This window comes from Chinchilla lanigera, unplaced genomic scaffold (assembly GCF_000276665.1).
Source record: "Chinchilla lanigera isolate Chin_1 unplaced genomic scaffold, ChiLan1.0 scaffold00019, whole genome shotgun sequence".
Classification (NCBI taxonomy): Eukaryota; Metazoa; Chordata; class Mammalia; order Rodentia; family Chinchillidae; genus Chinchilla; species Chinchilla lanigera.
The window spans coordinates 23,642,463-23,667,754 of NW_004955420.1; the positions used below are offsets into that span (position 1 = coordinate 23,642,463).

The following is a 25,292-nucleotide window of genomic DNA, read 5'->3' on the forward strand; positions in this document are numbered from 1 at the left end:
CTGCCTGGCAAGCGCGAGGTCGTGAGTTCCATTCCCAGTACCAGAAAAAAAACAAAATCAAAATAGAATATGATGTTAAGTCAGTCAGACACACAAGCTCAAGTATCACATGGTTTCTTATATGAGAAACATGTATAACACACATACACACAAATAAAGACCAAAACAGAAGAGAGATAAATAACAAGTAGGATGTTCAAATACTTTCCCAAAATACAAATTCCAAACTGTTTTAAAAAAATACATATATATACACATATATGCTAATTGGTTTCATTTATACTACTGGTTTATCTTAGTTGACTGAAAAGAAAGTTTGTGTTATCATCTATTTGTTTCTTCTTTGATTTTTTTGGTTTATGTTTTGTACTCTGAGTAACTAGTATGAAGGTAACAACATATAGTGTTATCTATTGTTATTCTCTTATTTGATTACGAAATTTTGTTCTATTATTTCCCAAAATAAAACAAAAAGGAGGAAAATTCTGACAGATACAGGGATAATCTTGGGATTATGCTAAATACAATAAAGTAAACACACAGGCTGTTAATGACTCCCTTTACACAAGTTACCCCAGAACAGCCAAGTTCACAAGGACCTAGCACAGTGCAATGGTTTTCAGGCTGTGGGGAGGGAGGGCGGGGCAGCTGGGCATGTGTGGACTTTCAGTTTTGCAAAATGAAAACAGAACTCGAGATACAGACTGTAGTGGAGGCTCACACCAACATGATACACCTGGTGCAACCAAACCATACCCCCAAAAAAGGTTAGAACGACGTATTTTATTATGCCTTTTTAACTATAACCTACAAGGTCAGCTTAATGTTCACCCCCCACCCCCCGGCAGACCAAGTCTACCCTGCTGGAAGGGGAAATGGAAGGAGAAGCACCCACCGTCTCTGCTCCAAGGGTCTGCAAGCCAGTGTACGTCCTATCCAGCTGCAGAAGACAAGGAAAAGGGTTAGACCTCACTGGGTTTAGTTATAAACCTTAGGACACAATCTTACCTAAAATTCCTTTCACTACAAACCTTTAGACTGTAGGAACTACTTCCTCATGATGTGAACTGTCAATTTAATAAAAATCACTTCAATAAAAACCCCCCTTCTCTGGGGGAAAATTCAGTAAAACATATAACCACTATATTTGTGTAAATTATACAGTTCTGTAGACCTATTCTAAAGACAATCCAAAAAAGGAAGAAGTTTTACACAAAAAGATATTTACTATAGCATTACTTATACTGCAAACTACACAATATAAACATCTAGTAAAGAAGAATGCTTAAGTAAGCCACGGGTCATCATTTTGTGAGGTATGCAGTTACAAAGATGAATTTACAAAAATGTGGTGAGGAGCCGTGTGGTAGTGTACGCCTATAATCCCAGCACTCCAGAGGCTGAGGTAGGAGGAGTGCTCTGAGTTCGAGGCGCGCCTGGCCTACGCGGTGAGTTCAAGGATAGACTAGACTATATAGTGAGACTGTGTCTCACAGTACTAAAAAAAAAGTACAAATACTTTAAATGACAGGCTATAAAAATACACAATTGGATATGGCGACACATATATAAACTTAGGTATAGTGACTAAGCACTACTGAAAAACATAAAAACGGAAGTAGTACAGGCAATGCTAATTAGTTCCAATACATCAGTGTCATAAAAATTTCTTTGAGAAAAGAAAGTATACAGTAAATGGGGAGTATTAGTAATATAAACAAGATATTACAATTACATGGAAAATGGCTGTTGTGCTTCAATTTATATCTTACCATTAAAAAAAATTTGTGATAGCTTATCAATATAAAATTGCACAAATGGGGCGGGGGATATAGCTCAACGGCACAAGTGTCTGCGAGTTTTATTCCCAGTACATACATACATACATACATACATAAAATTGCACAAATGCCAGGTGCGGTGGCACATGGCTGTAATCCCAAAACTTGGTCAGGAGGATTACTGTGAATTCAAGGCCAGCCTGAACTACATGAGACCCTGTCTCAAAACAACCAAAAAAATTTTACAAATAAAATTCCACATGAGGACAGGAAAAGTACGATTAATTTGGGTAGAAAGGAAAGGAAAGATAGAGGGAAAGACTGGGATGAAGCCCTGACCAGGTTAGTAAATTCAAAGTTTCACAGGCCTGTAAGAGGTAGATGTCAAGTCTGTCTGAGTTCCTGAGAGGGCAGCTCAATCAACCAAAAATGAGACTGTAGTGCTCGGGGATTATAAAAAGCAATACAAGATGATTAACAGTATTTCCATGGGAGAGACCCGGATTTTCTTTTTTGAGACACAGTCTCGCTATGTAGCCCAGACTGGCCTTGAACTCAAAGGTGATCCACCTACCTAAGCTCGAGTGCTGGGATTACAGACGTGGGCCACCACACCTGGCTGGGTTTTCACATTTAAACCTTAGCCAAAAATATGACCATGAAAAAGTTATGGGCAGTCTTAGCTGCCATCCATTTTCCTATTCTCCAGAACATAGAAATATGGCAATAGTGCCTCTGTAATCTGTACTGATGTATGTTTTGCTCTTCTGACCAGATTTGAAGAGGGCCATTGGTAAATAACAACTGTAAACAAAACAGCAAGAGAAATCAAAAAACAGAGCACACAATAAATGTTATAGGAACAGTATAGATTTTGCCTAGGGAAGAAACTATGACATCAGGAGAGACATGGAAGATCTCACATAAATGTTTTTGAAGTCTTATATTATTTCAGAATCAAACTGGGATGATGAGATCAAAATTTCTTCAAAAGCAGTTTTAGGTAATTATGAAAGAACCTTCTGAAGTTTATTTACTAAGCAGGTTATGGAAGTGCTGTCATGGTCATGGCTTACGAACGATTCAATGACTGCTTGTCAAGGAGGTAGGATGGGAATTTCACACACTCCAGGAACTTCCAATTTATGTAACTGTAACATATACTTTACATTTAATTATATCTGACAGTATCAAAGGTACACTATTTTAAACCACAGAATTTTAAAGTACAGAGGCTCACTATGGAAAAGTTATACAGGAACTTGGAGAATGGAAGATCTTTAAGCAAGCACTGAAGGAGCGGAAGAACATTCTAAAGAGGCTCAGGGAAGAAGGTGCACGGCATCTTCAGGACACGCACTGACACGCGTGCTGGGTGGGACGCTCATGCAGGGACTGCTGTGAGATAACGGAAGGGGAGCGTGACGAGCCCAGACAGGAGGAACCCCGGGCAGCAGGCAGGGGAGTGTACATCTCAGCAGCAGGGATTCAGTTAAGTTTTCTGACAGCAGAGTAACCTAGTGGTCTTGCTGTTTGTGCTAGACTGGTCTGTGGGGGCAGGAGGGTATGGACTGAAGAGAAAGGAGACAAAGCCAGGGGACAGGAGGGCAATAGACCAGCAATGCTGGGAATGTAAGATAAAGATTACTAAGAAAGAATAATGGTCTTCAACTGAATATTCAGAACAAAGAAAGAAGAATCAAAGATGGCTCTGAGAACTAACAGACAGGACAGGGAAAATGTTATGTCCATAAAATAAAGACCTAGTCGGGCATGGTAGCGCACACCTGTAATCCCAGCACTCAAAAGACTGAGGCAAGAGGCCACGCTGGGCGACTTAGTGAGTTCAAGGCCAATCTGGGCTACATAGTGAGACCCTGTCTCAGAAAAGCAAAAAACAATAAAATAAAAAAATAAAGACCATATGGCCACAACACAGGTGTTTAAAGTCTCAGGGTCAATATACAACAAAATAAAAAAGTTGTATTTTCTAGGAAAACTGGTAAAAAGTACCTGTCATCTAAAAACATTGTCTCAAACGAAAAAGAACTATGCAAACAACTCCCTTTATGTCGTGATTAGGTGGGGACTCATTGCAGCAATTAAACTGGAATGTGCAGCAATTAAGACAGAGAGCAAAACTATTACAGATCTTCTTCAAAAGCAAAAGAACAAGTGTTCTGCCCTTCTGAGCCAACTGTCTGCACGCTCTGTAACTGATCTCTGTGCTTTTGTCAGGTCGTAAGGCCATCCGGGCACAGGAATCTCCAGAAAAACATGTGAACATCAATCTTAAGCAGTACTTGCCTATTGCTAAGATATTCTCAGCATGTCTCAGGGTTGAAACAGGTACAACTGCAGAACAGAAGCAATGAAAAAGGAATTCTACAGATGTGCTTGGCTCTATTTAGTTCACTTTTGGGAGCCATAAATGGAACAATGCAATAAATCACAAAGTAAGCGTATGAAGTATAATATTAGAATTTATAACATATATAGAGGAAATGTGTGGTCTTAGTTACTTTCCTCATCACTGGAACACAAAACCCAACACCCACAACTTAAAGGAGGAGAGGTTTATTCTGGTTCATGTTTACAGTCCATGATTAGCTGGCTTCACGGGAAGACAGAATGACAGGGTGTGGTAGAGAAGCTGCTTATGTCTGGGAAGCAGAGATCAAGGGGAGGAGCTGAGACAGGAGTTACAACCTCCCATGCCACGTCCACAGTGACCTGCCTTTCCAACTAGGCCCCACCTCCGAACATCAAGCCAGCTAATCTTACACCCTTATAATCCAATCACTTTCCAAAAGTCCCAGCTATGATCAAATGAAGCTCTGGGGGGACATCTAGATATAAACTGTAACAATGCACAAATGATATAATCTAGTGCCTATGGGACTATTTAAAAATTATCCATCTTCCAACTATAAGTGTTAGATGTTTATTATATAAAAATATAAAAATTAAAAACAAAACCCAGAAAACAGAAGAGAGTGCCCAGTGTCATTACTTCAAACATTTTGGTATTATTTCTTGCTTTTCTGACCTTTCAAAAACCACAGTTGACCTCAAATAATATAGTTTATACTCTGCTTTTTACTTACTATCATGTTAATATTTTCCCCTGTAGAAAAAATGCTTCACGAAATTTTTTTTTTTTTTTTTTGTGGGGGGACAGTTTTCAGTACTGGGAATCGAACTCACGACCTTGTGCTTGCCAGGCAGGCACTGTGCCGCTGAGCTAAATCCCCAGCCCCTGCTTCACGAAATTTAATATGTAATGGCTATACAATAAACCATATGGAAATATCAGTGAAGGATTTCTCACTGTACAAATGAAACGTATCACAACCTTGTATGAACTTTACAACTGCCGAAACGTGACTTTTCATAATCCTTGAGATAAATAGGCAATGCTTATTACTGCTTTCATTTTACAGAAAAAGATTAAAATATAACAGGTTTTTAAGGAATATACACTATGCTCCAAAGCACCTGCCTCCTCAACCTTCAGAGCATATAGCCCTAAGTAGAACATGCTCAAAATATATCTTCTACTGTCCTCCGCCACTCCCCTCTCAGAAGGCCCAGTGCTACCATTTTAAAACAGCCAGTGCAGAGAGACACCTCATTTCCTGGGAGCAATGCTTTGTTACAGTACCTTCAGATTATGTATGATGTCTATCCGCTTGTTCTGGCTGTCCTTAAAGTGCACTTGAACTCTGACAGGAAACTCACCCCAGCCTCTTCTGGTCAGGTGAAAAGGAGGCTCTCTAGGGAAAAGCAGATGTTTACAAATTCACCCATGTTTGTGCTCTCATCCTGGAGATAAAAAGTATTCTTACAATAGATAAGAAATTAAAAAAAAAAAGAAATTCATGTCCTAAAAAATCACCTAGGTTTCCTTATGTGATGCTACATCCACATGAATTTTGCTAAAATGCTAAATTATAAAAGAAAAATCCAACTCAACACTACATTAAACTTCAATTACTGAATCTTACACCTAAACCATTTTCACAGAGGAACTAAGACGACTGATGAATGTCACACTAGAGAACCAGAACCCTTGACTGGCACCTGACAGGCAGAGGCTGTGTGAGGTACATGTTCCTACCCTAGAAGCTCAGAGGTAAAGACAATAAATCATGGCTATGCTCAATTGGAAAGTGACAATTTATTTGAAACTGTCTGCGAGAGGGCTTAAAATAAAGATTGTATGTCCACAATACCATCTTTTCCACGGAGTGGCTATGATTTCAATTGGTAGAAGGGAATGTGTGTGAATGGTAAGTGGACCGAAGAATTCTTAGTTGTAACGTAATCTATGAATGGAGAAAAGGGAAATTAATGGAACAAGACTGGCAATATTACGAGTTGTGATGGGTATATGAAGGATCAATACACACATTACTTTTATATGTGTGTGAAATTTTCCGTAATAAAAAATTCAGAAATTTAAAACTGAAAAGACATATGATTTCAGTAAGGGCAGAGTTCAAGAACACAACCTGAGAGAAGTTAACAGATCTGAGTTATAAAAAAGGAGCTACGAGCCGGGCGTGGTGGTGCACACCTGTAATCCCAGCACTTCAGAGGCTGAGACAGGAAGATTGTTTTGAGTTTGAGACCAGCCTGGGCTACAAAGTGAGTTCAAGGCCAGCCTAAACTGCATAGTGAGACCCTGTCTCAAAAGGCCAAAAAAAAAAAGGAGCGACAAGGAAAGCCCAAGACACGAAGTCCTCAGTATGAGAGCAACCTAGAAAGCATAGAAAGCAACACCACATTCCAAGCCAGAGAAAAGAAAACAAAGCAGATCACTGTGTCTTGGGTGGGAGAAGCTATCTGGATGCCAGCTGAGATACAAGAGTAGCTATGATGATGGGAGAGATTCAGGTTTGAGGTCAATGAGAATGGGCAAGGATCTGAAAAGAGACCCGAGGCCCAAAACACAGGAGGCCTAAGAGCATGGTAGAGTAACGGAGTAGGGGAAAGTCTACAGATGGTGAGTTCGGTCATTTAAATTCCAGTGAAGGTAGAAGGATGGTCTGAACTCACTTTATAATATGCTTCAGTTATGTTCTTGGCACGCTACGTTTCTCTCACAACAGGAACAATAAATCGGGTATGTCCCTAATTAATGCATACAGGCTAACTTCCAGTGAGCAGACAGGCAGGACTGTGGTCAGGAAGAATGCAAATAGCGTAAAGTCAGGAAACAGGAACAATTTTTTAACAGGAAATTTCTCCATAACCATATTTTTGGAAGCAAAAGAAATCTACCAACAGAGAAGCAATTCTGTAAACCAAAAGATGTTATCACACACAAAGAAGCTCCGCCTCTCCTGAACAGAATTCAGTATTTTCACATTCCTCACAAAAAATGAAATGTACCACTGTCCAAGGTGGAAAAATCACGGAGCAAAAACCAAACAAATAAATAAATAAAAGCTGTATTAAGAAATACAGAATGGAACACAACTTCCTTCTCAACTCATTACTTCAAATGGACAACCAGTCTTTGAACAGCATGTGCAGTGACCTGAATTGACTACTTACTGAGATTCTCCATTACATCTCTGAATAGCTGCTATGAAAACACTTCCTCTATCTCCTGCATACTATAAGATATGACATTTGAAATCACAAAAAATAAATAATTTCGCCAAAAGACGACCTTCAAGAGAACTAAAACACTCCGGTAAGTTTTTTCCGGATGAGAACCTGCTTCTCTTAACAGCAGCAGCACTCAGTGTTCCCCTGACCCAAACACTGTTCGAAGTGCTATGCACCCATTAACTTACCTGAGCGGCACAACCACACTGAACTGCACCCTTCGAGACACAGTGAGGCCCAAGGGAGTAAGTAGTGCGGCCAGGATTCAAACTCAAGCAACAGTCTGCAGGTGCCACGTTTTCAACCCTGGGCCAGCCCAGGTCCCAGTGACTGTAGGTCTCAGCGCACAGACCGCCTCCTTCCTATGCACAGCGTGGCCTGCCGCTGCCCTGCTGGTGCAGGACACAGCACGTCTACTGGATGCCTACTAAAGCGGCCTAACACTGCATTATGACAGTAAGTAATTAGTTCTTACTTTCTGGTTCTTAGAAACTTTTAAATTACCCATGTGGATCAAAATACATTTTATTGGACAGTGCTATTTTAGAGTTCCTGTATTTGAGCTAAATGAAAACACACACACATATTCCAAAGAGTCTCACAAGGGGCTGGGCCTACTCTAACCTCACATATAAGGGGGCCAAGAGTACTCTATTAACTTCTCAAAGGCCCAGGGACCTTGTGTTCTTCATTTCTGCAATCCCTGCAACAAGCCCTGAACTTAGCACACATTCAGTGACTCTCTTATGCCTAAAAGCAAAATCTGCAACCACAGCTTTTAGGAAGTTGGCTAAGGGTGGTCATGACAACTAAACCAAGTATATAAAAGGCCCTTCTATGCAGAGTCTACCCATGCTCTTCATCAGATGTGATGTGATGAGGAGATTCAAAGTGCATGAGAAACACATTTGTGCTTTGATCCAAAAGTAAGATTAACCCCAAGTTTCCAAACAGCTACAATAGCCCTCTCCTATTCAAATTAATTTTGATGCTCAACACAGAAAACAGCTTTGGAGTCCTATAAAAAACATAAAGAGCTATAATTAAATCTAGGTCACATGTTAATAGTTTTATCCTACTTTATAACGGTTACACTATATCTGTAGTATTAAGTTCAATTCTAAGAAGAGTATTTTAAGAGAAATACAGAAACTGGAAGACTATATAGCCCCAATAGCAAAGGAACACAAGTCACATGAGCAACAACTGAAACACATGTGGACATTCATCTTGGAAACAAGTAGATCAACAGCTGCTTTCAAATATCTCAACAACCATTAGCTGGAAAAGGTATTATCGTAATTCTCTGCACTGTCACATGCATAGGAGAGTTCACTGCTTAGGGGTAACAGGAAGTTTGATCTCAGCTCAATTTAATTAAAACTTCCTGACAAACACAGAAAGGGCTAGGCATGGTGGCACACACCTGTAATCTTAGCACTCAGGAGGCTGAGGCAGGAGGGTGCTTGGGAGTGCAAGACCAGCCTGGGCTACAAAGTGAGCTCAGACCAATCTAAACTGCATAGCGAGACCCTGTCTCAAAAAGACAAAAAAGGGGCTGGGGATTTAGCTCAGCAGCAAAGTGCCTGCCTGGCAAGTGCAAGGTCGTGAGTTCAATTCCTGGTACCAGAACAAAAACAAAAACAAAAACAAAAAAAAGACAAAAAAAACCCAAACAAACAAAAGAAACCCAAAACAAATGAATGGCCCATTTCATGAAATTAAATAATTTATTCATCATCAAGGCCATGAAATAAACATTTACTCGATGCCAGAAACTATGCTCGATGCTGGGGAGACAAGACAGACAAGGAGCTAAGCATCAAGAAGCTCAAGATCTAGTAAGAGAGATACATACACAAAGCATTAAGTATAATGACAGCTGGGTATGGTTGCACATGCCTGCAGTCTCAACTACTCTGGAGGCTGAGGCAGTAGGATTCCAAGCTCAAGGCCAGCCTGTCAACTTGCCAAGGCCCTGTCACAAAACAACAGAACAGAACAGAACAAAATAAAAAGAGCGAGGACTGTAGCTGGGTAATGAAGTGTCTGCCTAGCACACATGAGACTCTGAGTCCCACAGTACCATAAAAAGAAACAAGAAAGTCTAATAAATAAACTATACATTATTAAAAACACAGCAAATGACTTCTCCAGTTTGAAAATCCGATGCACACAAGCAAGGTCTCTTTTAAAATAATATTTCAAAGTCCTCACTTTGTTGCCAATACAGTATGACTCACCTTGGGAAAGGTGCGCTGTGACAAGCTGTTCAGTTAAGTCACGATGGCCAATCTGTACAACACTGTCAGCGCGGCAAGGACTACCTAGTCTACCAGACTGAAAATACCTACCAGTGGCTCTTTTGATGATGTAAAACCCCCTGGATTTCATGAAACCAAGTTCATACTCTATTAGCAAAGCACAGTGCTGAGGTACAAAAGGAACGAGAAATGTGAAAGGACGCAGTGTGGGGCAATCTCTTCTTTGTACCTCCTCAGACTGCTGTATCCGGCAAAGAGATCTGCCAACCGCTTACCTGTAGTTCAGTAAATGCAATCTTACGTAATACTGCATGATTTTTTTTTTTCAATGTTAAGGCAAACGGGGTGTTTTACAAACTGTAATTCTTGCTTTGAGAATGGAGAAATAAAACAGGCATTGGTTTGTATTATTAAGAGTTTTATGTAATGAGTTTTTAATCCCACTTTTTTTTCCAAGAAAGAAAATTCTTATTTTCCAAAGAGCAAACAAAAGTTCTCAGACATCAATCCATAAAATGTAATTTATAATTGAAGTCTTTCCTTTGGCAGTCTGTAAATATGAATTCTAAGTGCACCTAAACGAAGAAGTTCATTTTCTGTTACTCCCAGGTGGCCCTTGGTGGACAGAGCGCAACCCTTCTCTGGAAGCCCAATCAGCCTCTCCTTGTGGGGCAAGGCGAGGCAGGGCGAGGAGGGCGCAACGGGACGGGGACCGAAATGGAGGCTGAGAGGGCTGCCGCCTCCTGCTCACGAACGCTGTATCTGCCACCGCATCGGCAGCTCAGAGGAAGAACCACCAGGTCCTACTCTTTCTTCAACTCTTCTTTCCCCAGAACCTTCCAGGCCTGACCTACCTTGATGAACTTCACCCGAGGCTCCTCCAGTGTCTCTGCCTGCGTGGCTGTGCCCTGCTTGTTGGGGTGATACATTACTATGAGTTTCTGATACTTTTGTTTTAGGTCTGACACCTCAGCAGATGGGTCCAGCCCCTGAGCGATGTACCAATCCTTTGGTATCCATGCCAATGCCATCATCCCTCAAACTAGAAGTGGGTTCTCTCAGATCAGCACTTGGAAGAGTGAAGACAAGAAGTATAGCAAACACCGCTCGAGAACTGGAGCGCAGAGGTGGCAGCCCAACCTTTCCGAGGCGCCTGGAGGAGCAGCCGCCTCCAATGAGCCTGTGAGGCTCGAGCCCAGGGTCTGGACACGGGCGACCCTTCCTGCAGTGCCCACTCACTGCGACCCAGGGCCCTACCACGGCACTTCCACTCCTCAAGAGCCCCTAGGCTCCATCCAGGCTCCCCACGGCCTCCAGCGCAATCGTGTCCACCCTAATCCCACTTTTTGTAAATGAGAAGCTTTATCAATAAAAAATATGCCTAAAAGCTAGGTGTGGTAGCACATGCCTATAATCTCGGCACTTGTGACACTGAGGCAGGAGGCAAGCCTGGATTATATAGAGAGACTCTGTCTCAAAAGAAATTAGTAAAATAAAAATTTTTAGTATGCTTAATGAATTTTAACTGACTCACATTATTCTCATTAAATAAAATGTTTTCCTAGGACAATGAACTTTTGACTTAAAGAAATGTCTTATTGATCTGAACACTGAAAAATATGTTAAAACATTTTTATAGATAGTGCTCTTTGCTTACTTTTTTTTTTTTTTTACTTTTCTTTTTTGGGTACCAGGAATTGAGTTCAGAATCCCATGCTTGCCAGGCAGGCACTGCACCACTGAGCTAAATCCCTAGCCCGCCCCCCTTTTCTTGGAGACAGACCCTCACCATGGAGTTCAGGCTGGCCTTGAACTCAATATGTAGCCCAGGCTGGCCTCAAATTCACTCCAATCCTCTTGCCTCAGCCTGCCAAGTGCTGGGATTACAGATATGCACAACCATGTCCGGCAAGAGAGCACTTTTTAAACTTGTCTATTTCTTAAACTCACTAAAATATCTTTAAAATACTGTATTTATTTAGATTTATGATATTTAAGTTTAGAAAATACTGTTACTCTATAAGCTACTGTTGCACTATAAAATACGGTCAACTGCCCAAGCGTTAGAGCAAACAACCACTTACTATAATTTAACTGTGGAAGGAAGGAGGACAGAGGAATTCACTGGGAAAGTAACTTCTGACCTGTGTCTTGAGAAGACAGCCCCACTGCGGTGCAGGCAGGTGTGTGCCCAGGTCTGCATGCTGTATATGAAGAGGGACGACAGGGAGGAAGATGGTATCCAGGCAAAAGACAAGCCCAGGCTACCTGGGGTTTTCTAGACAGGGTGGTGTGAGCTCTATGGGGAGTTTCTAAAAGGATTCGTGCATCAGGTATAAATCTACACCAAATCACAGACAAGGTCATTCCAATACTAATGTCTCATCAATTAAATGTTATCGTAGGAACAAAAATAAACAGGTGTTTTTGAGACTCGATCCAGTGAAATATGTCATTAAAATGAAGGAAATTTTATGAGCAGTGGAAGGGGAAAGAGTCTCATTTGCACTGGACTCTTATATTGATTTATCCTTTTATGTAGAGAAATGACAAAGCTCTATTATCATTTAAAAAAAGTTATAATCAAGCCAGACAGGGTAGTGCACACCTATAATCCCAGCACTCTAGGAGGCTGAGGCAGGAGAATTACAAATTCAAAGCCAGTTTGAGAACTAAGTGAGACCATGTTTCAAAATAAACTATTTTTAAAAAGGGTTGGGAATATAGCTCAATGCAAGGCCCTGGGTTCAATCCCCAGTACCGGGGCAAGCAGGGGTAGCAGTAATTATGACTTCAGTACAGTTCTGTTCTGTAAATAGACAATGTGATTCCAAAGTAATCTGAACAAACATGTATACTCAGGAATGGGCAAGAAAAAAACTTTAAATTAATAAGACCATATACTATGAAATACAGAAAATGCTACTAAGCAAATCAAGCATAATAGTATAATGCCGTTATAGGAAATAAATATTACTGACCAGGTCTAGAACCAAGTCTGTTATGTGCAGAGTGTGTATTAGATGTGGAAAAAGAACGGATCAGTTGCTAGCTGAAGTACCTGTTATCCATATGAAGACGAGAAACATACTGCACGTATCCACCTATAAAAATCTCATTTCCAAGCTGGGTGTGGTAGTGCACACCTTTAATCCCAGCACTTGGGAAGCTAAAGTGGGAAGACTGCTGAGCTCAAGGCCAGCCTGAACTACATGGTAGCAGGATCCTGTCTCAAAAAACCAAACCAAACCAATCTCATTTCCAAGCGTTCCTCTTCCAAACCACCAACTTTTCCAGCTCCATTCCCTGAATGTCCCTAGAATTTGCAATCCTTGCCACATAAACTTCACTATCCACCTCTGCTCTCTTTCCTCAGCTTAGAGTCTATCACAAAAATAACCCACTCATTAAAGTGAGAAAGACAAGAGCCCACGGTTCTCAGTGAGGAGCCTACACAGGTGTCAGCGGCTGTAAGGCTGAGGACAGACCACTACTGGCAGAGACAAATGAGTGTGTTCTGAAAGAGCAGATCAGTGGATAACTGCAACGAAGGAACAGCAGGACTTTTCCAGAACTGAGGTTCTTAGGAAGGGAGCAAGGTGGCCTGGAAACCACAAACAGGACCAGGAAGATGCCTGCCCTGTTCCCAGACCCCGTGGTACAGGTGTGAGGAGACAGAACAGCCTCCACTTGGAAAGCGTTCTCAGAACACAATTATGCTTGCGCTAGGAGTCAGGAGTGAAGGGATGTCTGGTCAGAGCCGAGGGCGTGGGAGATCTCCCAGAGGATTCCCCAAACCAGCTCCACAGTGCACTCAATGACAGCAGGTATGGTGCGCAACACCACAGAGATGTAAAGGACGCAGCTGCACGGTATAAGCCAACTCCACAGGAGCACATACATGATCAGCCCATCCTTGTGAAACAACAACTAGAGCAGGTCAGAATATGTACAAGAAAAGCATCAGTGGGGTACTGCTGACAGGGTGAGATTAAGGGAAACTCTGGACATTATTTCTGGAATGTTACACACATTAAATACCACATTGTCTCTCTGGTGTCAGAAGCTGAAAGTGTAAATAAGAACCAAAGTATGTAACAGAAATTGTGAAATAGGAAGAAAATGTTCAAAAGGAAAGGGGAACTAGGGAGGTGGGAGGGAGAAAGGGAAAAAGAGGGGAAAATCCCGTATTAACTCTACTAGACATAAAAAATGGTGAAGTTTTATATGTATCTCTACCTGTATAAACAGTATCTATGGAGGGGAGCAACAAGCTAGAATAATCAGTATGGTGACAAACCCGACAGCAGGTGATGGCCACCCCAGGGAGACGGGAACGTGCAAGAGGCAGAGCTACAACTCTACCGCGACTAAGAGCCAACACTAAGTGAGTTATTAAAATCACAAGATTTCCCATGGAATGTTCTGAAGTTAAACCCGTTCTCACACTTCAGTAACTAATTCTTAGGCTACATAGTTCAAGTGTGCTTACCGAACTTCGACAAGGTCATTTGGTTTATAGCTGGGATGAAGGAAGAACCACACTTTTTTGACAAAATGATTAATGCTGGGTTCTCTACGGGACCCTCGCACATACACCATCCACTTATGGGTTGACTGGTCATTTTCTTCTCTCTTATCTGGCGGGATATACCTGCAGGAAGGCAAAGAACAAGAAAGGAAGCTGAATTCTTTTTTCCTTCAAAAACCTAACAATAATAATAAACTATTTAAAACAAGATGAAGAGCCAGGTGTGGTGGTGCACGCCTGTAATCCCAGCCCAGCACTCGGGAGGCTGTGGCAAGAGGATTGCTGCAAGTTCAAGGTCAGCCTGGGCCACAAAGTGAGCTCAACACCAGCCTAAACTGCACAGGGAGATTCTGTCTCAAAAAGACAAACAAAAAAAAGAACAAACCAAAAAACAAGGCCAAGCATGATGGCACACACCTGTAATCCCAGCACTTGGAAGGCTGAGGCAGGAGGATCTTTGTGAGTTTGAGGCCAGCCTAAAATGCATAGCAAGACCCTGTCTCAAAAAGACCCCCCCCCAAAAAAAGAACAAACCCCAAAACAAGGCCAGGTGTGATAGTACACACCTATAATCCTGGCACTCAGGAGGCTGAGGCAGGAGGATCTCTGTGAGTTTGAGACTGGTCACTGAACTACATGAGACCTTGTCTCTAAAAAGAAAAAAAAAAAAACCTGAGAAACAAGAACAAACAAAGTATCTTTGTAGTTAATCATTTCATATTTTCTTTCTAAAATCTGTTTTTTTTTTTCGTCTAAGAGGCATCACCCAAAAGTTTTGTTTCGTTTTCTGATTATCAGTCTGAGATTAAAAGAAAAAAAAATCAAACTTGCTTTTCCTGTCAAGTGGGTATGTGAGGTGGAAATAAACGGGCACAGTTTTATTCCTGGGTTATAGAGCCTCTAGTCTTAGGGCTGACTTCAGCCAGATTTCAGAGGGGTACAACATCGGGCCCTTCTGGTACTGAAGCAGCACTGCCCAGAAGGCTGTACTTGGTTTCGTACCCTCTAAGAGTCCACAGGAGCCGCTCCAAGCTCCAACCATAATAAAATTAGCCACGGGGCCTTGACCTTTAAGGCAACTTAACTACTGTAACTGCTTTATTTTCAATAACTAAATCTAAACACAATTTTCACAGTTCTATCAATTTGTTCACCAACCAAATGTTTACTGAACATCAAGTACTACAAGTTAGAAACAAGACCTAGTTCCTACTCTAAAGAGATTCTAGGAAAAAAATATGAAATTAGGAAATAATATAAAAATGACAAGACAAAAACAGAACCATACTTAATGAAAAGATCTGCAAATAAAATTTCATAAGGAAATTAGTTAAGACTGCTACTGTTTAAAATCTTGGCCACTATGACCAACTTTTTCCCAACAACTTAATCCCATCTATGTATGTGTATCTGCACAAAATATTTACATAGCATAACATTCCCATTAAAATAGCCAACCCCAGACATTTGACAAAAATGAAGACAGCATGAGATCACACTGCTAGAGACAGCTCTCTACCTTGGAGGAACAATGCCTTCAAGAAGTGCTTGCAGGCCGGGCACGGTGGCGCACACCTGTAATCCCGGCACTCGGGAGGCTGAGGCAGAAGAACCCCTGTGAGTTCGAGGCCAGCCTGGGCTATAAAGTGAGTTCAATGCCTGTCTGAACTGCACAGTGAGACCCTGGCTCAAAAAAAAAAAAAAAAGACCTGCTCCACAACCTTCTGTTTCACCTTTAAAACACTTGTTTGGGCAGGCAAATCAACATTTTTAGGAGTTAGCTAAGGCCTTTATGACAGAACTGGGTTAGAAGTCGAAAGTTCCTCCAAATTTACAGCTTTGATGAAATATGTGTATAAGAGCTCATGTCTCAGAAATCTTTACCACGTACAACTTTATTCTAAGTCAAAGACTGGCAGACACATGAAAACAGGGTCTCCAGTCTTTGGATCATGATTTACTTTTGAAATGATTACAAGTTTGGGAAAACTATTCTCTGTGGACTCTTCCTACTGTGATACTAGGGTAATACGAAGTATTCATGCTGAAGCGTCCATGTGTATGGACTACTGCAAATGAGACCCTGTCTGCTCTGTTCTCAGGTCACAATGACTTGTAAGGTTTAAACCTCTTTGGCTCTCCGGTAGGGTCACTAAGAAGACTCTAAGTTAGATTCCGAAGAAAACAAAGGAAGAAAAAAGTCAAAGAAATCCTGTTTCAACACAAAAACAAGGGGCTAGGGATACAGCTCAGTGGCAAAGAGCCTGCCTGGCAAGCGCAAGGTCCTGAGTTCGATACCCAGTACCAAAACAAAAGCAATCTACCAACCAAACTCAAAATAATAAAAAAATAAAAATCAACAGTAAATGGATTCCCAGGGAGAATAATCCGGAACTCCTAAGGTTTCCTTCCTATCTACGTGAAAGACATCCCCCATAATTAGCATCTTTTACAAACTCTGTGAGAAAATGTAAGAGATTACTGTACTGCCTCTTCTCCAGTGACATTCTGGAGCCACCATCCTCCCATCACCTCTGAATATTCGTGGGTACAGCGCAAGGCAGAAGTGTACTGCACAGAGTAGCCCAACAGAGGAAAGTATCCCAGTGAAAACCAGCAGACCCAGATTCAAAAGGACTTTGCTCACTCTAAGTCAGTCTCCGGACCACAGGTTACTTGTGAAAAAGCACTGGTGAGGCCTCACACCACTGCAATACTATAGAAAAGGAGCATTGCCACATTCACCACAGGGCGTAACCTGGTCTCGCTCTGGAGCAACTCGAGCAACTCTGAACCTCCCACCGGTACAAGCTGGAGGGAACCTATCAATGCCAAAGTCTTAATATAAACAGACAGCTGAAAATGAGACGATTCAACCAATACTCACTTGGACACATTGCCTACTACTATTGTTTTCTTCACAAAAAGCCGTGAAGTCTCCTCTCCTGTTAGATCAGCATTCTGCTGTTCTGTTTTATGGGAGCCAGTAACACTAGAAGAGTCCTGAAAGAAATCATAATCAGTGTCAGTTTTCATTCTGAACAACTTTCAACAGGATAGAAGCCACAAAATCATAAAAGGTATGGATGAGATTACTCAGAATTTTTTTTTAATTACAAAATTCTCTGGCTTTGGGGTATACCTCTCAAAGCATGAAAAAATAGTTCATTACAAGTGTTGTACTAATTTATATAAAAGGTTGTGTACTAAAATTCCATGTATTTTTAACCTTCATATACATCTGCAAGCAGGATATGGCAAGATACCCAAGAAACTACTACACTGGTTATCTCTGGAAAATGGAAATGAGAAAAGGGGTCAGTGAAATTTTCTTTTTAATCTAGAGTGTTCCAAAATTTTCACCTTGCATGGTGGGGAACACCTATAATCCCAGCTTTCAGAGGCTGAGGCAGGAGGATCACTGCAAGTTCAAGGCCAGTCTTGGCTTCACAATGAGTTCAAAGCCAGCCTGAACTACACAGCAAGATCCTGTCTCAAAAAGCAAAACAAAATTCTAATAAGAATACAAATACAATGATTAAAGGTCAGACTATAGTGACAGACTGTCAGGGCTCAGATGCTGGCCCCTCCATGACTAATGTATAATCTTGGATAATGATTCTCTCTGCCTCAATTTCCTTAAACAGTGTTAACATGTTAATTCCTATTTTATGACTGTTTTGTATAGTTTCTAGGAAAGTGCATGGTATACAATAAGTATTAAATGTCTGTCATATAAATATATAAAAATGACCACATATTGTATAAAAGTTTTTAAATCCTGTGAGTAGTATGCATGACCTAAATTGTTTTTCTTACAAAAGAAAAACATTTATAAGAGTTGCTCAGAAATAATTCTAGAAAGACATAAGTAAATTCAAACGTTGAGAATTCTGAATTTTTAGCTGGGCATGATGGTGCACACTGGTAATCCTGGTACTGAGGCTGAGGCAGGAGGACTATGAGTTTGAAGCCAGCTTGGGCTATACAGCAGGTTCTACAAGGCAAGACCCTGTCTTGAGGGGAAAAAATACAAACAAAAAGATCTGGTTTTTAACTGTCAGCACTATGAATGACTTTATAGAAGTTATTTATTTTTTTTCCTTTTTGTACTTCACAATTTTCAACAATGAACACATACGGATTTATAATCAGAAAAAAAAACTTTTAAGGAAAACCATCAAATATTTGATGCCTAAGGATGCAGAGAGCAACCGGGAAACATGCCCCACCCCAGAGTACAGGCTGAGAAAGCCACAGGTCCGACCCAATAGTGACTCTACAGACACAACAGCCTGGCAGGGGATTCAAGTTCAAAAGGTGGCAGGGGGCTGGGGATATAGCTCAGCAGCACAAGCGCCTGCCTGGCAAGCACAAGGTCCCAAGTCCAATTCCCAGTACCCACCCCCCGCCAAAAAAAGGTGGCAGGGCCACACACTAGGAAATTCATTCTTTTTAACATTTACTCCAGTTCCTGCAGCACCTGAGAATATACTCTCACAGAGGAAACTGCTTAGGAGCAACTTGAAAGAATAAACATGAGCCGAGCACAGTGGCACACGCCTGTAATCCCAGCATTCAGGAGGCTGAGGCAGGAAGACTGCTATGAATTTGAGGCCAGCTTGAATTTGAGGCCAGCTTGAACTACACAGTGAGTTCAAGGCCAGCATGAATACAGGGTAAGACCCTGTCTCAAAAAAAGAATAAACAGGAGAGCAGAAAGGCCTCTGACAAAGCACTGCGCTGCCAGCATCTAAAGGGTTCTTTCACGTGGACCTGGACAACAGCCAGGAACCGTCTGCACACTGGAGCCTTAAGCTCTAAAAGCAGGGACAGGTTTAAATCTCAGTTCTGACATTTTTGGGCACACACAACTCTGACTCATCAAGACTCAGTTTCCCCACTCTAAAAGGTACACACCTTACACTACACTTGCTAGGGTACCTGTGAAGTTAAATGAAACAAATATTGGTTCCCTTCTATCATTCCCTCCCTCCTCCAACTCTACCCTTCCAGCACTGCGGCTTGGCCTCTGCTCCACGCTGTTTGAGAGTCTTTCCTCCATATCCACGTTGCTGCTATTATCTTTGTCAGATAAGAAGTCATTGTGTTGCGATAAAGAATCGCTTTCTGAATGATTAGCTGATGGCGTTTCTGATCGCTGATTGGTAGGAGATGATGACCTAGATGGTGATTCTAAAAATTTCTTGATAGCAGGATGATTAAAAACCATTGTATCACATGTCTTGGATCCCTAGAAAAAAATCAAAAGAAAGCAAAATTTAACCCAACTCACCAAAAGTAGGCAAAAACTAGATCTCTCTAGAACATTTAGCTATGTCAGGATCATTTTAAAACCGTTCAGAATCTTTGCACACCCATAAAATGAAATCCAAACCTCTGATAATGTGCATCATCATCATCAACAGCAAAAAACTAGAACAACAGTTGGGCAAAATTTCTAACACTAAAAGCTAAAGATGTGCAGTCTTCTGAAGATAAATGAGAAATATATACAATTATGGAAAGTAAGATTTGACTTTAGAACCATTTAGTCTCACATAACTTTACACAAAAACATCACTCACCTGCTCAAAACAAAACATCCCTTTTAGAAATATAAAAAAAGGATATAGTATAAAATAGTGGTGGCAAACCTATGGCACATGTGCCCACTGGGCACACAGAGCCCTCTCTGTCAGCATACATGCCAAGAGTATGAGTTGTTTTTTTTAAACTAAAACCTCAGTATTCAGGGTTAATTTGCACTGTTGGCACTTTGCGATAAGTAAGTGGGTTTTAAGCTGTAGTTTGGGCACTCAATCTCTAAAAGGTTTGCCATCACTGGCATACAACATGACACCCACAAGAAGTAAAATGTAAGAGTAAATGCTTTAAAATCATTAATACTAATGTACAAAGTTTACCCACAACCTAGTACAGAAGCCTAGGGCATTTTTCTACATCTTAATTACTTTCAGCCAAAATCTGATGTGTCCATTTTAATGTCATACACTGTAGTTATGTTTGTAGGAAGCCTACCTTGTTTTGTTTTGTTTTTTGTTTTGTTTTTCTGAGGTAAGAGTCTCTCTCTATGTAGTTCAGGCTGACCTTGAGCTCACTTTGTAGTCCAGGATAGCCTCACACTGGCAACAATCCTCCTGCTTTAGCCTCCCAAGTGCTGGGATTACAAGTGTGTGCCACCACGCCTGGCTCTAAACTTACCTTTTAAAAATGTATTAAAAATGAAAAGAAAACTATATTAAAACTGTTTTAGTGAAAAGGAGCAAAAGACCTGTGTTTAAAAGCAACAAAGTTCTTAATTTTCAATAATAAAGGTTTCTCAGAGCTATGTTTTGTTACTGTAAGCTAAAAATAAAAAGCTGACCCTAACAGTAAAAGCAGCCAGGTGTGGTGGCACATGCCTATAATCCCAGCACTTGGGAGGCAGGAGGATTCTTGCGGGTTCAAGGCCAGCCTAGGCTACAAAGTGAGTTCAACAGCAGCCTGAACTGCATAGCAAAACCCTGCCTCAAAAAAAAAAAAAAAAAAAAAAAAAAAAAAAAAAAAAAAAAAAAAAAAAAAAAGGAAAACAGCAAAAGCATACCTCAATACCCTTGAATAAATCCTAATCAGAACACAGCAGTCTAAAACAAGTACTCTTCCAGACCATCAAACAGCATGGATCAGAACTGCTAATGGTACAGTAACAAAACCTTCAACAAATAACTAGCTCTTCAAACAGACTGGCTGCCTACACTGCATCTCACATCATGCAGATGCTAGCTCTTGAAGTCCATTCTAGTGAACCTCCTATTGAGCTACATAAAACATAACATCATAGTCTGTGTTGGGTTGAACGGTGTCCTTCCCAAATTCATGCCCACCCTGAATCTCTGAGAGTGACTTTATTCAGGAACAGGTCAAGAGCCAGTGGGGTTGCTGAGTGGTAGAGCATGTGCAGAGACGCATGAGGTCTTGGGTTCAGTCCCTAGCACTGAAGGTGGGGGGGGTCTTATCAGATGTAATCAAGTTATAATGAAGTCATACTGGACAGTAGTAAACCCTAATCCAAGACATCCTGAAAGAAGGCAACTTAGACACAAAAAGATTCAGGAAAGACACACAGAAAGAAAACACACATGTAAAGTAAAAGGCAAGTTCCTCCAACTCAGCAGCTAGTAAAAGGTAAGAGGAGTCTTCTCCAGAGCCTGTAGTGGGAACACTGCACTGCTGACACTTTCACTTTGGACTTCTAGCTCCCAGAGCTGTGGGGTAATAAGTTCCTATTGTTTTAAGTCACCAAGCTTGTGGTAATTTGTTATGAGAGCCCCAGGAAATGAATATAGATTCTAACGGACATTATGGGAGGCTGAGAGAGGAAGATGACAAATTCGAACCCTACCTGGCAACTTAAGTGATTTAGAGTGATCCTGTCTCAAAAAGTAAAAAGGACTGAGGATGCAGTTCAGCTTGAAAGCGCTGAGTTTAATCAAGAGACAGACAGAGGAGAGATAGGCAGATAGGGGGAAAAAAAAGGAACAAACTACCAAATATAACCCATGGACCTTGATGGGTCCTGGTCCAAAAAAAAAAAAAAAAAAAAAAAAAATCAGCTTAACATTTTGGGAGCAACTAGGAAAATCTGAGTTTAGACTAGTTATCAAATAATAGAAAATGCTTTGCTTGGATATTATTATTACAAAGAAGAATATCATTTTTAAAAATGCATGTTTGCATGCTTCGATAATTAGAAATGAAATGTAATGACGCCTGGAAGTTCCTTGCAAATGTTTTAAAGAAAAGTAAGAGAAAATACGGCAAAATGTTAAAACTGTTGAGTCTAAGTGGTATACACCAGGGTGCTTATTTACCCTTTTCTGCACGTTTGAAATCTGTCATAAAGTGCAGGACTTGCAGAACGAAGTAAATTGAAAACCAAAAACTGCCACCACTAGAGTAAAAGGTAGGAGGAGACGTAGTCATCTATCACTTCCTCCAGAGCAGGCACAGTCAGGTGAGCAGCGGCTGGGCAAGTCCCGGGGGAGCCCCACTTACCTCTGCATCCTTATGGCCACGCGTAATACTAACAATTAGGAGGAAAAGGGTTAGTAAGAACAAAACAAATGTGACTTAGGGTTATTGACAACAAAGAGAGATGACTAAAGGACCACAACTGAACACAGTAAGTCTGTGTATTTTCCTAGACAGGCAGGCTAGGTTTCTCAAAATCTAAAGGCCTTTCCACCCTGACGTAACTTCCCCACTTGTAACAAATACCAGCACCTGGAAAGCGACTGGCTGCAGGGATTACTTACCTCGGAAACTTTTAGAAGCCCTGCAGACGCATAGTAATTTGCTACAATGCAGGCCCGCAGTTTGTCCATCATCCTCCGTGCTTCGATCAGCCGCTAAAACAAGGGTTAACTCATTACTTTAACATACAGCAATTGCAGGACCAGGGATATAGCTCAGGGGCACTACATCTGCCCGGCAAATGCAAGGTTCTGAGTGACTCCTGATACCAAAAATAAATAAATAAAATAAAATAAAATAAAATACAGCAATTGCAAAATACAGTGATTCACAAAATAAGAAATGCAAATGAAGAAAAAAGGCTCAACTTCTCTAATAAAGAAAAGCAAAGAAAAAATGACATTTGTGACCTATCGGACTGGCAAAGATTTAAAAGACAAAAATGTGATGCAAGGTAGGAAGACACACTAACAGGTATCTGTAATGAGCACCTATAACCCCAGCACTGCGAGGCTGAGACAGGAAGACTGCAACAAGTTCAAGACTAGCAAGACCGACTACATAGTGAGATCCTGTCTCAAAAACTAAAACGACAACAAAAAGTGTATGATTCATTAGACATACCCACAGAAACACTGAGCACAAGAGCAGAGGGATTCTGTTTGGGGATGGAATTTGAGGTGCTAGTTTTCTGTATTTTTTTTCCCCTTAATTTCATTTTTGTTAAAAATAATTTTTTTTCTCTAAAAAGCTATTTTTTAAAAAGAACAGCAAAGGCAAACCATGATTCTGTCTCAACGGACTGCTTTTTCCCATTGCTTTGGTGCTTCTTCAATGTACTGTCATTTACCTGGTCAATAACTTCAATCTCATGTTCCTTATTCTTCATTTCAAGCGCAAACTGTTCTTTGATAATAGTCTCAATCTTCTGCACAGCAGCATCTCGAGCTGCAAAGAACACAAAACACCGAGGCCCAATTAATCCACAGTTGTCCCAATTTAAATCAGCAAGCACAAGAAACACAAGAAACAGTAACTGTGAAGTGGAGAAACCTAGCAGATAAACGCTCAGTCAAGTGACGGGAAGTTAAAATCACTGATACTGGGAACAAGCTGACCTCATGCACTTTCTGGCATGATGCACTAAGACCACTACATCACTGATATTCTTGCCACAAATGCTACCACCTAACAATGGAGGTGCACACCTGTGATCTTTGCTACATGGGAGGCTGAAACAGAAGGTTCTCAAGTTTGAGGCCAGCCTGGGCAATTTAGTGAGATCCTGCCTCAAAACAAAACAAAACATCTAACAACAAAGAGCTGGAAATACAGCCCAGTGGTAGAGTGCTTGCCTAACATGTGCTAGGCCCTCGGTTCATCCCCAGGACTGCACTGCTCACAATGAAACATCAGACAAAACCAGGATGAAGGGACACTCCAAAAAATAACTAGCTCATATCATTCAAATATTGAAGTCAAGAAAAGATGGCCAACCAGCTGGGCGTGGTGGTGTGTGACTGTAATCCCAGCATTCAGCAGGCTGAGACAGGAGGAAATTTATTCCAATTCCTATAAATCTTAAAGAGTGGAGGCAAATGTCAACAGAGAAATAATTCCCAAGGGAGTTAATTTCTACCTGAACTCTCGATTGCTTTACGCCGCTTATTTGGAAGGGCCACAGATACATCCTCATAATCAGGGTCGGTTTCTTTGATCGTTCGCTTGATGCCAGACATGATGACTTTCGGTTCTTCACTGTGAAGTAATAATAAATTAATAAACAACACAATATACTACTAGTGCAATGGCAAGCAGAAACACCCAAATATCACAGGATTTGGAGGTAGGTTTATTTACATTGTTGGGCACTGATCAGGCCCAAAATATCAGGCCCTCATTTCTAGTGGTGTAGGGCTTATATGGGAGAAGCAAGCAGGAAGTACAGAGGCAGAATGGTTCATCAATTGGGGGTTGGTTCTTACAATACGCACCAGTGACCAGCGTTTCTAAGACAGAAGCTGGAACAGTAACTATCACCTGGGCAACTAAGAAACTGAAGTACACTGGCAGGGGGAAGCCATTTCCTGTTACACTAGCCTTTATAAATGCATGTGTGTGTACATAAAATGGGAGTAAATATTACATAATACTGGCATTTATGTTTATGTGTATGCATGTTGAGCATTCCTTATTTGAAATATTTGGGACCAATGTTACAGATTTCAGAATCCTTCAGATTCGGGAATGTCCACACAGACCGCTTAGGTTTAACATCTGTAATCCAAAAATCTGAAAACTGAAACTTCTTGAGCATCAGGTCAGTACTCAGAAGTTCCAGATCTGAGAGCACTTCAGAATTGGATTTTCAAGTTAGGGATGATCAACTAAGCATATACCCTCTTTTGAAGCAAAAGAGTAAGTTTAACAGTTTCCAAAAAAACCTTTCATCAGCATGGTCACCTGTTAGAAGCACGGGTTTCTCTTTCATGAGAAAATCTAGTAAGGTGGCACACTGCTCAGACTTTTCAAATGGAGCCTCACTTTAGGAGGACTCACACAAGAAAAGGAAAGAAGCTAGACTGAGGAAAGCATCTGAAACCACACAGCATACTGGAACTGACAATGCCTTCATGAGCATATCACAAACATGAATGATACAATTAATGACTCAATAAATACTTTATTATACAAACTCTGGTAATTATACCAAGCCCACTGCATAGCAGATACTCAATAAATAATACAACTGTACTAATCATTTCCTATTACTCATAATAAATGTAAGCTATACACTTATCGCTATGTTTTGGATCTGAAATGTCTCCTTCCCCATCAAGG

At 40.9% G+C, this 25,292-nt stretch overlaps 1 protein-coding gene across 3 annotated transcripts in view; it reads right to left on the reverse strand.

Annotated features, from left to right (window-relative positions):
* Positions 1 to 24,227, reverse strand: part of Yeats2 (YEATS domain containing 2) — a 76,054-nt gene extending 51,827 nt beyond the window's left edge. For all 3 annotated transcript variants that reach the window (XM_005383361.1, XM_005383360.1, XM_005383359.1), the window contains exons 1-8: positions 24,091 to 24,227; positions 23,302 to 23,399; positions 22,514 to 22,606; positions 19,204 to 19,449; positions 17,083 to 17,198; positions 14,157 to 14,318; positions 5,446 to 5,557; positions 896 to 940 (exon numbers count right to left, since the gene is read on the reverse strand). In XM_005383361.1, coding sequence (XP_005383418.1) covers positions 896 to 940; positions 5,446 to 5,557; positions 14,157 to 14,318; positions 17,083 to 17,198; positions 19,204 to 19,449; positions 22,514 to 22,606; positions 23,302 to 23,399; positions 24,091 to 24,190 — 972 coding nt within the window. In that variant the 5' untranslated portion in view covers positions 24,191 to 24,227. The remainder of the gene's footprint in view (positions 1 to 895; positions 941 to 5,445; positions 5,558 to 14,156; positions 14,319 to 17,082; positions 17,199 to 19,203; positions 19,450 to 22,513; positions 22,607 to 23,301; positions 23,400 to 24,090) is intronic.
* Positions 24,228 to 25,292: the final 1,065 nt, after the last annotated feature.